The sequence below is a fragment of the Puma concolor genome, chromosome B3 (assembly GCF_028749965.1).
Source record: "Puma concolor isolate L17-30 chromosome B3, mPumCon1.1.hap2, whole genome shotgun sequence".
Lineage (NCBI taxonomy): Eukaryota > Metazoa > Chordata > Mammalia > Carnivora > Felidae > Puma > Puma concolor.
Window position 1 is genome coordinate 78,166,314 of NC_141672.1, and position 16,159 is coordinate 78,182,472.

At 35.4% G+C, this 16,159-nt stretch overlaps 1 protein-coding gene across 1 annotated transcript; it reads left to right on the top strand.

Annotated features, from left to right (window-relative positions):
* Positions 1-5,671: 5,671 nt before the first annotated feature.
* LOC112855651 (olfactory receptor 4K15-like) lies at positions 5,672-6,646 on the top strand. The gene has a single exon (XM_025919264.1). The coding sequence runs from the start codon at positions 5,675-5,677 to the stop codon at positions 6,644-6,646; it is 972 nt and encodes a 323-aa protein (XP_025775049.1). The 5' UTR covers positions 5,672-5,674.
* Positions 6,647-16,159: the final 9,513 nt, after the last annotated feature.

Here is a 16,159-nt window from a genome sequence, read left to right on the forward strand (position 1 = left end):
TATGACAAAGGAGGCAAGAATATGCAATGGGAAAACGATTGTCTCTTTGGCAAATGGTGGTGGGAAACTGGACACCTAGGTGCAAAAAAATAAAACTGGACCACTTTTTCACACCATACACAAAAACAAACTCTAAATAGATTAAAGACCTAAATATGAGACCTGAAATCATAACGGTCCCAGAAGAGAGCACAGAGAGTAATTTCTCTTACTGGGTGTAACAGCAGTATCCTAGATATGAATTCGGAGGCAAAGGAAATTAAAATGAAAATAAACTATTGGGTCTATATCAAAATAAAAAGTTTCTGCAGAGCAAAGGAAGCAACCAACAAAACTGAAAGACAAGCTGCTGAGTTGGAGAAGTTAGTTGCAAATGACATATCTGAAAAAGGGTTAGTTTCCAAAATATATAAAGAACTTCTTAAACTCAATACCCAAGAAATCAAATAATACAATTAAAAATGGGCAGAAGACATGAATGACATTTCTCCAAGGAAAATGATCAGATGGCCAACAGACATAAGAAAACATGCTCAACATCACTAATTATCAGGAGAATGCAAATCAGAACCACAATGAGATACCACCTCACACCTGTCAGAATGCCTACAATAAAAAACACAAGAAACAACAGTGTTGGCAAGGATGTAGAGAAAAAGAAACATCTCATGCCACTGTTGGTAGGAATACATATCGGTGCAGCCACTGTGGAAAATAGTATGAAAGTTTCTCAAAAATTAAAAATAGAATTACCACACAATCCAGTAATTTCACTACTGGGTATTACCCAAGGATTTTGAAAACACCAATTCAAACAAGTAAAAGTTTCCCTCTGTACATAGCTTTTGTTGTTTATATAATACAAAAAGCATTAATGCTAAGTAGCATGATTACATGCAACACATAAATATGAACTACAGATAGTTCTCTAACTATCTACAGATAGTTCTCTAACTGAGAACTAAGGCACATAGAATTGAAAACTAAACAGAATGCTTTAATGTAAGTAAAAACTAGGACTGCACACTGCAATAAATCAGAAGTCCCTCATGTACATAACTTAATTATTTATAGCTAAAGTTAAGCATTACAACACTAATGTAACCATATTCACTTATATATAAAAACACAAGTTTCATACATCACAAAACCTTCCATTAACACAGATGTGATATTATCAGACAAGCATCAGTATAATGCCTCTTCTACTTGTTTTTGCATATTGCTATGCAGTACACCCAAGTACACTAGAGTCCTATACCCAAGTACAATTAAAATGTTAAAGAATCTCTCTGCAAGTGGTGCTGGATACTACTAAGAAGTGTACTGCAGCCATATTGGTTATGATTTTCAATGCAGATGGGTAAGTTACATTAAGAGCTGAAGTACTTTAAAAGCTTAAAATATTCTTTCTTGAACCAAAATATTAAAAAAAAAGGTACACGTGAAAAATTAACTTTTCAGACACCTTTGCAACTTTGTGTTATTCAGTAGAGCCCCTACATGTAAAAATAAAATGTAGTTTTAATTTCTTCTTGTAAACAGATTAATCCTAGTGCAGTCCTGTGCTACACAACAATTTGAGCAAAAAGAGTAATGCAGACATCTTCTGGGGCAGGCCAGCACAATAAGCTTCAAAGAGAGCTCAAGACCCTGCTGGCTTGATGGCTATACTCATGATAATCAGTTGCCATGCTTACCTTTCACAGAATGTCCTATTTTACAGCTTCTAGAAGACCAATTAGTCAGGCTTACATATGGCACCAAATACCAGTTTCATAGAAAGATCTGATCCTCTTTCTTGTTTTCCTCCTACTTCCAGAGAACATGTTGTGGAAATTAATAGGGTGAACTTTAACTATGGTAAAAGTAGAATGCCAGTCCTTTTCTGGTGTACCATTGAAAAAAAATACAGGCATATAACACCAGCCAAAGATTATATCTTGATTACATTCGCAGATACTGCAAACATGAAGAGATTTCATGTATTATGTTTAGCATGTGGAAACTAAATTTTGTCCCTGTTATCTATTTCAATTTGTTGTGAAGATTTTCATCCAACTTTTTTCAGGGGAGGACATATCCGTTTTGTAGGGCTGTATCTGTCCAATTCTGCTTCTAACAAATACTCAAATATCCTAAAACACCAATTATAAGATAGACAAGGAAAAATCTGGAGAACATCAAATGAAAATAGCCATGCATCTGCTCTTTAATGTTTTCCTATGATATATTAAAATAAAAACATTTCAGTCTCAGAGGAAAAAAATAAAAAAGTTAATCTACAATGTCACAAGACAAACTCAAGTTTATGTACAATGTCTTCCAATCCTTCAAAGAACAGATAAGACTAGGGTATAAAAAGACTTTTCTGAGTACTCCAACTTATTTTATGAACCTATCGTTGTCTCAGTACCAAACTGGATGTGGTAGCACAAATAACTCCAAAATACTACAGGCCAATGTCACTTGTAAAACTATATGCAATAATCCTACATAAAAATTAGCATATCAAACACAGGCTATGATATTCTCATATAACACATCATAATTAAGTAGAATTTATGCTAAGAATACAAATATATCCACACTGGATACTCTATTAATGGTGTTTAACAGAAAGATTAAAAGAGGAATTCATTATACATCCCCATTGTGGGGGATTAGATATTCTCTGAGTTTTTCTATTTTTCCCACTAAGGTGGGGAGTATCACTAAAAATTCAATTCTTGATGAAGTATTTCAGAAATCCCTACATGTCAAAATTTCCCTAAAACCATCAGAACATAGTGCATGTAATTGGTAATAAGAAAGACACAGGGGAAATGTCTGTGTTGTTGTTGAGAGAAAGGTAATAGTGATTTGGTTCTCGGACTTATGCCATTTTCCCTGTTCAACAAGCTAGTGAATATCTAATGACAAAAACATTCACCATGGGACACATCTATCCTCCCATAGTCCCAGTTCAATCCCCAGTCTAGAATGAAATAGAGAAATGATAAAAGGGAAAAGGGTGAAACAGAGAGCTGAGAGGAAGTCTGCCTAAGTCAATATTTATTATAGTTATGATAGCTCAGCTCAAAAATATGTACACATTTCATACAGCTCTCTTGTAAGAGAATTTGATTTGAAACTAGCCAACACTTATTTCAACATCCTTAAAAATCTTCAGATATTAAATCAGGTATGTTTTCTTTATTTTATATCAACAATTTTCTTGATCCATCTGCTTGGGATTTTCTCTTTGGAAAATATTAATATGACCTTTAACTACAGAGAGAAACTTAGAGCAACGGCTTATAATATTTGGACTTACAGTTTTGTGAAAATTTCTTCGCCCTGACTGCAAAATATTTACATCCATGTTAGTGTGGTACAGAAAATTTCACTTGGGTATAATGGAAAATGGTTTAAGGATCAAGTTCTGTAACATTTGAGCTGATAGTTTTGGTTCTAAGTTTTTTTTTTTTTCTTCCAAAAAATGGAGTAAAGGAGACTCTACAAAAACATACTAACATCACTTTATATTTATCCTAGTTCATCCCAGCCCAGTCCAGCACCTAGACAAAATTGGCATTTAGAAGGATGCAGTGTCACTCTCTGTGAAGATTTCTGACATTTTTCTTCTCCTGTCTCCCATATCTATTTCTCATTCACTTTCACTAAAATAAAGTTGTCATTTCATAGGTGACTAAAAAATTTAAAAAATATGGTCAAGAAGAGTTTTACTCCCAATCTTTTCTTAAACCCATACTTTATCCTTTTGAATATGAATTCCCTTCCCCACAAGAGAATGGTCCAGGGAAGATGCCCCTTCTCACTCCAAGTGATAATTATTGATCTAAAGATTCTTTGGAATGGTTCCATTTTAGTTATGTTGTCACAGCATTCATTGTTCATTCACTTGACTGTTTTTTTTCATGTTTCTTTGGGGGAGAATCTCTGTAAAGTTCAATATAGCAATAACCCAGTTAGAAAATATTACCAGGGAATAAGGTTTTCCAGGTTAATAAATTTTAAGCTAGAATTTATCTCTTTAAGCAAAAAGCATTAACCATTTTGGAAAACAAAATACATATCCCCCTCCTACCTTTGTAACTAGAAAGTGCTGTTATCACAAAGTGCATTTATGGTACATTTAGAAATATTTAATAGGGTTTTGCATCAACTTCTTAAACTAATTTATCATTTTCCAATCTTGATAATTCCACTTGTCTATTCTTAAACCATACTCTTTAGGTTTCATTAGAGATTCTACTATCAGGGACTGTGAAAAGAACTTTGAAGAACTGGAATGAGTTTCTGGATTTGTTACTTGCTAGTTGTATAATACTGATCATTAACCTTTCTGAGTCTCAATTTCCTTATATGAAAACTAAGGACAAAAACTTCCTCCTCACCAGATTGTTGTGAAAAGTTTGATGCTCACGTACTGCATGTAAAAACACTTTCAAGTTAAATAGTTTTTCTCACTGACATCACTTTTTTTTACCACAGTTTTTTTTTTTTACAGAGATTGACACTTATCATTTCTAATTATAACACAAAAATTGAAAAGTGAGAGTCTTCTTTCTTAAAAATATATAAAAAAATTGTCTTCCTTTCAGTTAAAATATTCTTGTTTTTCTAAACACAAATTAAAAAAAAATCAATCTCAAATCCTTTCCTGTCTCTTTGGAAGTGTTTTCTCCATTCTTCCAAAGAAGATGCAGACAGAACAGAAGCAGAATTGATTATTTTATAATCTATCAGCAAGTTATTATCTCAATTGTGTATTATCTTATTTATTATTTCTTATTGTTAATTATCTCAATTTTTGCCTAATGAGAAAGTATGGTGTTGTTGAATATTTTTCAAATAATATACCTTATTTTAGTAAGTTAGAGAAATCCTAATCAAAGCCTACAAATTCTATATCTTGGATATAATTACTTCCTTTGGAAGTTTTCTGCAGTGAAAAATAACATGTTATAGTTGGCCTTCAAGTGGTCTACTTTTCAACTACCTTAACTAAATCAGATCTTTGCATTTCATTGCTATAATTACCTTATATATCAATATTCTGTTCTGATGTATTTGCCATCTCTGTTTACTTATTTTCATATAATACAATGTTAGCTTCAAGGAAGTTGACTTCAAAACAGCTATCACAACTTCAGAGAAAATATGTATTAAACACTTTTAATGGTGTAGTTGTTGAGATTAAATAGTAGACAAAGGACAGAGGCAAAGGAGAACCATATTAAAAGCCACAGTGAAAAAGATAAGTAAATGCAAACTTGGTCTCTTGAGAATTCTCTAAGACTTGAAGCTGCTTGTTGGTAATCCCAAGTGGATAATGAACAGAAGCAGGGCAAGGAAGGTAGTACTAGGAAGGAACGTGGTTTTGTAATACTGATCTGTTATTTGCTTAGCATCAGATTTAACCCACAAATATATGAAATGGAGTTGTTGATTTACTACCTGTGCACCTCATAGCTTTCCTTCATTAGTAAGGACAACTGACAGAAGAAATATCTGTCAAAATTACAGATAAACTATTTCCTAATAGGACTAGCTCTAAATCATTTTAATGTTGAGACAAACCCTTCAGTATTGTGGTCTACTTTTCTTGCTGTTGATAATAATCTATTAATGTTTCTCTCTGTAGGTACTTCTCTTGTAGCCTGAGACCATGGATCAAGGAAATTATTCTAGGGTGGCTGAGTTTGTGTTGCTGGGACTCTGTAGTTCATGGAAGCTCCAGTATTTCTTCTTCGTGTTGTTTAACTTCTTGTACATTGCCATTGTACTCGGCAACCTCCTCATTGTCCTCACTGTGATTTCTGAACCTGCCCTGCACACACCCATGTACATCATGCTTGGTAACCTTTCTGTTCTTGATATATTTCTAGCCACTTATGCAACCCCCAAGATGATTCATGACTTCCTTTATGAATCTAAGACTATCTCCTTTGAGGGCTGCATGGCCCAGATATTCTTGCTCCATGTCTTTGCTGGTGGTGAGATGGTGCTTCTTGTAGCCATGGCTTATGACAGGTATGTAGCCATATGCAAACCTCTCCATTATACAACCATCATGAACTTGTACAAGTGTACAGGCCTGGTGGTAGGCTCTTGGGTCATTGGGATCATGCACTCCCTGAGCCAGTTAGCTTTCACTATAAACTTACCTTTCTGTGGCCCAAACATAGTGGACAGTTATTACTGTGACCTTACCGTGGTCATTAAACTTGCTTGCACAGACACTTATGTTCCTGAACTGTTGATGCTTTTGGACAGTGGTCTCATGGGGGTGACTTCATTCTTACTCTTGCTGATCTCTTACACAGTCATCCTAATCACTGTACAACATCATTCCTCAGTGGGCAGGGCCAAGGCCTGCAGTATTCTGACTGCCCACGTCACTGTAGTGACCCTGTTTTTCGGGCCCTGTATCTTCATCTATGCCTGGCCTTTCAGCAACTTCCCGGTGGATAAAGTCCTTTCTGTGTTCTCTACGGTCTTCACACCTATATTGAACCCCATTATCTACACATTGAGAAACAAAGAGGTGAAATCAGCAATGCACAAGCTGAAGACCAGGTATGTGAGTTACAGGCTGCTTTTCCACCTGTCTCTCACAAGACTAGATTTGCTGAATTGAGCAGACAAGAAGAAACTTGAGAAAACATTGACTTATTTTTCTCTTGTTGTTACCATTGTTTTAAAAGTTACCTTATTTGTTTGAAATGATAAATGTAATGTATGTTCTTTGTTATATAGTTATAGTAAAGAAATCCCACATGATTATGCAGTTTCTAATCTAATAAATTGCCTATATATGCTACCTAAAATCAGTGACAGGATGTTTCACAAATTATTATGTAATTTAAATTTTATGAAAATAATTTCATAAAAATTTCAGTGGATATCCATATTGGATAAACAAAACAATGTTGTTTCTTTTTAAAAATGTTGATTTATTACTGAGAGAGAGGGAGAGAGAGAGAAAAAGGGAAAGAGAGAGAGAGGGAGGCAGAAAATCCCAGGCAGGCTCCACACTGTCAGCATGGGGCCTGAAGTGGAGCTTGAACTTACGAACAGTGAGATCATAACCTGAGCCGAAATCAAGAGTTGGATGCTTAACTGACTGAGCCACCCAGGTGCCCAAAAAATGCTGTTTCTTTTATGGTCTAAAATATTCCAAGTAATCTCTAATTTAGTTCCAGTAGTAAAAACAATCCTATGAGTATTCCTGTTTTCACACATTTAACATAAAAAAGTTCGTGCAATCCATCAAAAAAAATCCATTTAGCATTAAAAAATAATTTCACAAAAATTCAAGGTGATACTCTTTTTTAATTTTTAGTTATTTTGAGAGAGAGAGAGAGAGAGAGAGAGAGAGAGAGAGAGCAGGGGAGGGGCAGAGAGAGAGAGAGAGACAGACAGAGAGTCTCAAGCAGCTCTACACTGCCAGTGCCAAGCCTGACACAGGGCTCAAACTCATGAATCATGAGATCATGACCTGAGCCAAGATTAAGGGCAGGATACTCTTAGCAATCTACACATTCAATGCAATTCTAATCAAAATTGCACCAGCATTCTTCTCAAAGCTAGAACAAGCAATCCTAAAATTTGTATGGACCCACAAAAGGCCCCAAATAGCCAAAGTAATATTGAAGAAGACCACCAAAGCGGGAGGCATCACAATCCCAGACTTTAGCCTCTACTACAAAGCTGTAATCATCAAGAGAGCATGGTATTGGCACAAAAACAGACACAAAGACCAATGGAATAGAATAGAGAACCCAGAAATGGACCCACAAACGTATGGCCAACTAATCTTTGACAAAGCAGGAAACAATATCCAATGGAAAAAAGATAGTCTCTTTAACAAATGGTGCTTTAACAGACAGCAACATGCAGAAGAATGAAACTAGACCACTTATACCAGTCACAAAAATAAACTCAAAATGGATAAAGGACCTGAATGTGAGACAGGAAACCATCAAAACCCTAGAGGAGAAAGCAGGAAAAAACCTCTCTGACCTCAGCTGCAGCAATTTCTTACTTGACACAGCTCCAAAGTCAAGGGAATTAAAAGCAAAAAATGAACTATTGGGACCTCATGAAGATAAAAAGCTTCTGTACTGCAAAGGAAACAATCAACAAAACTAAAAGGCAACTGACTGAATGGGAAAAGATATTTGCAAATGACATTTCGAACAAAGGGCTAGTATCCAAAATGTATAAAGAACTCACCAAACTCCACACCTGAAAAACAAATAATCCAGTGAAGAAATGGGCAGAAGACATGAATAGACCCTTTTCTAAAGAAGAAATCCAGATGGCCAACAGGCACATGAAAAGATGCTCAACGTCATTCCTCATCAGGGAAATACAAATCAAAACCACACTGAGATACCACCTCATGCCAGTCAGAGTGACTAAATGAACAAATCAGGAGACTATAGATGCTGGATAGGATGTGGAGAAATGGGAGCCCTCTTGCACTGTTGGTGGGAATGCAAACTTGTGCAGCCGCTCTGGAAAACAGTGTGGAGGTTCCTCAAAAAATTAAAAATAGATCTACCCTATGACCCAGCAATAACACTGCTAGGAATTTACCCAAGGGATACAAGAGTGCTGATGCATAGGGCCACTTGTACCCCAATGTTTATAGCAGCACTCTCAACAATAGCCAAATTATGGAAAGATCCTAAATGTCCATCAACTGATGAATGGATAAAGCAATTGTGGTTTATAGACACAATGGAGTACTACGTGGCAATGCGAAAGAATGAAATATGGCCCTTTGTAGCAACATGGATGGAACTGGAGAGTATTATGCTAAACGAAATAAGTCAGGCAGAGAAAGACAGATACCATATGGTTTCACTCATATGTGGATCCTGAGAAACTTAACAGAAGACCAGTGGGGAGGGGTAGGGGGAAAAAGTTACAGGGAGGGAAGGAGGCAAAACATAAGAGACTCTTAAATACTGAGAACAAACTGAGGGTTGATGGGGTGTTGGGGAGAGGGGAAAGTCGGCGATGGGCATTGAGGAGGGCACCTTTTGGGATGAGCACTGGGTGTTGTATGAAACCAATTTGACAATAAATTTTATATATAATTTATATATATATAAATATATATATCTATATAATTTATATATATATAAATATATATATCAATATATTTTATATATAAATTTTTTATATACTCTTTTATAAAAGAGTAGGATACTTAACTGACTGAGACATCCAGGTGCCCCTCAAGGTAATACTTTTAAAATTCACCTTCATCTTTTCTGCCCCTCATACAGAACTTAAGAGTCTTCACACACATTTTTGTACAGCTTTATAAAATCACTTGATGTTGGTCTGGTACCATTTATTCTTCTTACCATTTTATTTGTAAAATTGTGTTGACATCAAAATATGGGAGCACATGAAGCTTTAGACATCTGACAATAAGACCTTGTGAAAACAGAACGAGACTCCCATCATACATGCTCTGTATCAGGTATTTTTGGGGCACACCAGTCTAAAGGGAAGGCAGGAAATGCAAATGTAGTTACTTTGGAGATCACTAAACATTATGAACTGGAAACATATTTTGTTGCCCCAGTGTCATGTACCACCCCAACTTCCTCCAAGATGGTCTCACTCTAGAATGGTAGCCTCAACTGATAAAAAAAAAAAAAAATACAGTCTAACATTTACTCTGGGGAGGTATACTACTCATGCTATGCAATCACTGGGACTGTGAGTGTAACTTGTCCCAAGAACTTCATCGTGGGACACTGTCACTGTCATCTTAGATTTTTAGGTTGTACCGTACTGTTGCTTCTTTCTTGGTATTATCATTATAATCAAAGATTACCCAGACAGCAATGACTGCTACGGATATGCCACATGCAGTATCTTTTCTGTCATACTGTGAAACTGTATTAACTCTATAACTCCATAGTAAGGAAAAGTTATTGGAGTTGCCTGTGTTCTTCCTGTTTAAAATTTTTATTTAAAACATTTTTTATTATTTATTTTTTGAGAGATAGAGCATGAGCAGGGGAGGGGCAAAGAGAGAGGGGAACACAGAATCCAAAGCAGGCTCCAGGCTCTGAGCTGTCAGCACAGAGTCCAACATGGGGCTTGAACTCACAAGCTGTGAGATAATGAGCTGAGCCAGAGTCAGATCCTTAACTGACTGAGCCACCCAGGCAACCCCTGTGTTCTTCCTTAAAATCACATATTATCCTTGGTTCTACTTGAGGCTTTATGCCAATTATTCTGCTCATTTCACAATACAAGGGTTTATTTTGTAAACACCCAAATCAGGATCATCCATACCACTGCATGCTTCAAGGAAAGTAGCAGGAAACAACACGCATTATAAACTGAGCCCTTCTGTTCAAAAAGTACAGGGCAGACTATGAGATTATTCTATGAATCTTCGGAAAATTATTAAAGTTTGCCATGAACCCATCACAGGAACTTAAATCAGATGCACTGAACATATATTCCAATGAATGTGTATTCCTCTGGTTTTGGAAAAACCTTAAATCCTGGACTAGGATGCTGGGCATGACATTTTGGAACTCTGTCATTTAGAGTATGAAGTATAGCTCACACTGTGAATAAGAAAAGTACAGTTGAGCTGATCAGGAGCAGATGGGAGTTTATCAGCACAGATGGAGGTGGCCAAGGGGATAAAGGCAGCAGGAACACTGAGCCAGGTCCCCACCCAGGCTACACAGCCAGGTAACAGCAACAGAGACAGGTGACAACTGGCCTAAAACACCTCATTTCTGCAGCAACACTGGAGTCAACTGTGGTCACTCAGGTTTAATATTGTAAGTATACTGGTGTATTCCATACCTTATATCATAAACATTTTCCCAGATATTTAAAAGTCCTAATGTATCTGAAAAGGGATTAATATCCAAAATATATAAAGAAGTTATACAACTCAGCACCAAAGATCCCCCAAACAATCTGAAAAATGGGAAGAGGTCCTTAATAGGCATTTTTCCAAAGAAGATATACAGATGACCAATAGATACATGAAAAGATGCTTGATATCACTAATCTTCAGGCAAATGCAAATCAAAACCACAATGAGAAATCATCTTACATCTGTAAGAATGGCTAGCATCAAAAGGAAAGAAATAAAAAGTGTTGGTGAGGATGTGGAAAAAAAGGAACCCTGGTGCACTGTTGGTGGGAATGTAAGTTAATATACTGTGAAAAACAGTATTAAGGTTCCTCAAAAACATAAAAAATAGAAATACTATATTATCCAATAATTCTGCTACTAGCTATTCACCTAAAGAAAACAAAACCACTAATTTGAAAAAATATGTGCACCCCTATGTTAAATGCAGCATTATTTAAAATAGTCAAGATAAGGAAGCAACCAAAGTGCTCATTGATAGATGAATAAAGAAGATACGGTATATACACAATGGAATATTATTCAGCCATAAAAAGATGAGATTTTTGCCATTTGTGACAACACGGATAGACCTAGAGAGTATAATATTAAGTAAATAAGTGAGAGAAAGATGAACAACATACAATTTCACTTCTATGTGGAATATAAAAAACAAATGAATAAGGAAACAAAGTGTATGATCAACCTATAAATACAAAAACAATCTCATGGTTGCCATAGGGAAAAGATGGAGGCATGAGCAAAATGGGTAAGGGGAAGTGAGAGATAAAGGCTTACAGTTATAGAACAGATAAGTCACAGGAATAAAAGGTACAGCATAGGGAATACAGTCAATGATATTGAAATAGTGTTGCATGGTAAAAATGGTAGTTATGCTTGTGGCGAGCATAGCATAACCTCAGAGTTGTTACAAAATTGTAATGGGATTCCTAATTTAAATAACTTTCTGCTGTTGTATTTTGAGGTCCCCCTATTGTTTTGTTACACACCAACACTCCAATAAACATATTTTACATAAATAAATAAGTAAATTAATTAATTTTGGAAACAAATTGTCAATATACCTCATATACTTCGCACAATATCATAGTGTGGCTCAGTTTGGATTGCATAATTATTTGAAACTATTCGTGAATTTTGTTTATATAATATTCAGTTTCTCCACTCTGGAATATGACAATCTATTTATTGAGGTCTGATTTTCTCTTACAGAAAAGTATTTAATTTTCTATACATGTACTTCTACAATATAATGTCCTCATTTACTAAATTATTTACTCATTCAATTATGATAAGTAAACTAAAGGAGATGAGAAAATAAGAATTTAACCATAATGGAAAAAAAACCATTAATTGTTCATTATTTTATTTTACATCTATTAATTTGAAAGTATATTCAATGGATTCTGTGTATCAAACACAAGTTAGGATCATGACTTATATTGCAAATGCCCAAAGGAGCACTCAGAATTATATTTTCCTCATCAACTTTTTCCCAGAGATGTAAGATTTTAATTCAAATTATACATGTTAAATACCTACTTATTACTTTAGGTCACTGACAATGATAAATTTTAAATTAATTAAAATTCCCATATAGAAGAACCAGTCTTAGAGTACCTTCCCAGAATAAATTTTAAAATTTATAATCATTGATTAGGTCATTACATATTTGGGCAGGTGTTTAAGATTTTCTTTTGTCTTTCTTTAGGCTAACATAATTTGATAGTTCCTTCATATACATGATTTTTTTCAGCATCTCCATAACTTTCATTGTCTTCTGCATTTGTTACAAAACAAAAACAACACAGATGATTTTTTTAATTCATTGTTTTCTTTCATGGGCTTCAAGGTTTCAACTATTTTTTCCCTCATTTTTATGTAATCAATTTTGCTTTCCTTCTTGAACTTTTTCACCATTTACAGTTAATTTTTTAAATAAAAAGAAACAGCAAAAAAGAAAAACCTTTTGTTATCAATTCTTCTCTAGCTCTTGATCCACTTCTCAACTTTGTCCTTGTCCATAAACAAAATATTTATGGGGAAACCTCTGAAGACTTGTTCATGCTACCTCCAATAGTTCTCTTCTTTTTCTCTCTTGCGCCCACTTCAGTAAGGCTTTTATCTCCATATTCCACTAAAACTGCTTCTTTCAAGGTTACTAGTGACTTCTCTATTGCTATATCCAGAGATCAATTCCCAATCCTCATCCTAATTGATCTATCACAGTTGTACAATATTTGATACAGCTGCTCACACTCTCCCTGTTGAAACACTCTTCATTTAGCCTTTAGAACACTGGCTTCCTTTATATATTTTTGGAGGTGCTTTCTGAATCTCTTTTGGATCCCTCCTCCTTTCTCTGACCTCTTAGATTACCCCAGAGCTCATTCCTTGAGAGTCTTTACCATGAGTCTTTCTCCACCGTTGATCTCATTTAACTGCAACGCTTTAAAAAATATATGGTGATGAGACATAGCTTTATATTTTTAACTGGACCTCTCCTTCAATTTCCAGACTTCATTATCCATCCTCACTTGGATATCCTCTGTCCCAGATTTAACCAGTCTAAAACTGGACTCCCCCAAAACCCTCAAATACCTGTTCCTTCAAGTAAATGGAGAAATCAATTTCAGTTAATGTAATCTTCATCTTTCCAACTGATCAGTCCAAGGGCTTTGGAATTATCCTCCATACTGTCTCTTACATCTCTTGTTATAGATCAGCAAATTCTACTGAGTCTATTTTCAAAGTATTCTCAGAATCTGACCACTTCTCACAACCTCTAACCTTTACTGCTACCACCGGATCCAAATCATCATCATTTGTTTAGATTATTACAAGTACTTACTCCTAGTAAATTTCTATGTTTCCACACTTTTCAATCTACTCTAATATGGCAGTTAAAGTAATCCTAATAAGATCTGTCATATTGTTTCACTTTTCTGCTCAGAACCTTCCAAAGGTTTCATCTGTTTCATGCATATTGAAACTATAGTTGTTACAGTTGTTACAGTGTTACAGTTGTTATAGTTGTTACAGTGACCCGTAAGCCCCAATATGTCTGGTTCTTCTAATTTGACTCAAACATTTCTCATCTTTGTTCACCCTGCTTTAGTCAACCTGTTCTTGTTAATGTTTCTAGAAAATTCCAGGCACCTACCTCAGGCTCTTTGCATTTGATATCCCTCCTGGAAGAAATGCTCTTCCTTTTGATATCTGTATGTCTTACTTCTTCACTTCCTTCAGGTCTTTTCTTAAACGAATCCTTTCAGTGAAGTCTTCTCTAACAACTACATCTACAACTGCAACACCTTCAACAGTATCTATCACGCTTCCTTGCTTTATATTTTGCTCCATAGCATTTACTACCATCTGACAAGGTATATTGTATACTTATTTATTTTGTTCACTGTCTGCTTCTCCCAACTACCTGATAAAAGCTTCATTGAGGGCAGGCGTTTTGTTTTATTCACTGCTATATCCATCAAGCTTGGAAAATTTCCTGGTACATGGTAGGCATTCAGTAAATATTGTTTAATCAATAGGCTTTACTGCTATTAAGGCCAAAAAACACTCTCTGTATAAACATAGTGAAAGTAAAAGCTATGTTTTTACTCACATTCCACAGAAAGGTTCTAAATAAAAACGCTAATTTATTTCCCAAACGTATAGAAAAGTTCTAAGCAAAAATGTCCCCTCCTCAAAGTGATTTATAAGCAGCTACTGAGTATCTAAAAGTCTACAAAATATTCCTACTGCAAGGGGCACCCTTTTTCCAATACTGTTACTGGTTGAACTAATTTGTCCACTGTGGTGGAAAGGGTTGGACTTTCAGTTAGGAGACATAGTTTTTACCCTCAGATCTGTTCTACAGTTCAACTTCCTTGAATTTCATTTCCTCATGTGCAGAAGGTACCTACTTAATTTTTTTCTCAGCCAAAATAAAAATAAGCACTGACAAACTTTTTGTTAAAATGTGAAACTATAGGAGTTTACTATGTCAACAGATAATTGTAAACCTGGTCTTACAAAGGTAGATTAGAGGGAGATCTGGAACCTTCACTTCCCTTTAGGAATACGTAGGGCCACTTGCACAATACCTCCAGGGTTCCATGAATCAAAGTTTGAAATGCCCTGGACTAGAGATCCCTCTGGTACTTCCTGGTTTTTTTTTTTTTATATTCTGATTTCTTTCCCTCTTGATACTTGCTTGCAGACAATTAAGTCTGAATATCCAATCCCCCAAATTTTTATTTCCTTTGTCCTTCTTCGCCTATACCCATTCTCAACTTCAGTAGGCATACAAGAGAGTTTTGAAGTACTCACCTCTAGCGTTTTATATGCTTTAGTTAATTCTCCAACCCCTGCCAGATACATATTCCTAAAGCATATTCCCCTGCACTGAAAAGGTGAGTAGCATTCCATTTTCCAACAGTTACAAAATCCTAAGAACTGTATTTAAGATACTCTAAAATATGGTCCAATAAAACTCTGACATATGCTATACTCTAGCCAATCTAGAGCATCTGTTCTTGGATTACTTATAATTTTCTTTGCTCATGCCTTTATGTTTGTCTGTATGTGTCATGGAATCTTCCATCACCATCTCTGCCTTTCACAACATTTATGTCTCATTTAAGGTCCTTTGCAAATATACATTTTTGTCTTCTTCTGTCTCTTTTGTATTTACCTCATCCTTTTCCTCCAGCCTCTTTTCCTTATTTTCACTTTTATCTTTTCTGAACTTTCCAACAAAATATAATCTCTCCTGATGTTCCGCATATTATAAAGTGTATATATGCATTATACATATATATTTATAAACATACTATATATTATAAATATGTGTATACACATATACATATATTTAAAACATTATAAATGTATATTGTACATATATTTATAAATATATTTTAAATGTGGGGTGCCTGGGTGGCTCAGTCGGTTGAGCGCCTGACTTCGGCTCAGGTCATGATCTCACAGCTTTGTGAGTTCGAGCCCCACATCGGGCTCTGTGCTGACGGCTCGGAGCCTGGAGCCTGCTTTGGATTCTGTGTCTCCCTCTCTCTCTGCCCCTAACCCACTGGCATTCTGCCTCTGTCTCTCTCAAAAATAAACAAACATTTAAAAAAAATCAAAAAAATTTTTAAATTTATGCATGTACATATATACATATATTTATAATACATATGGTCTTCTATTTGAATTTTATGTTAC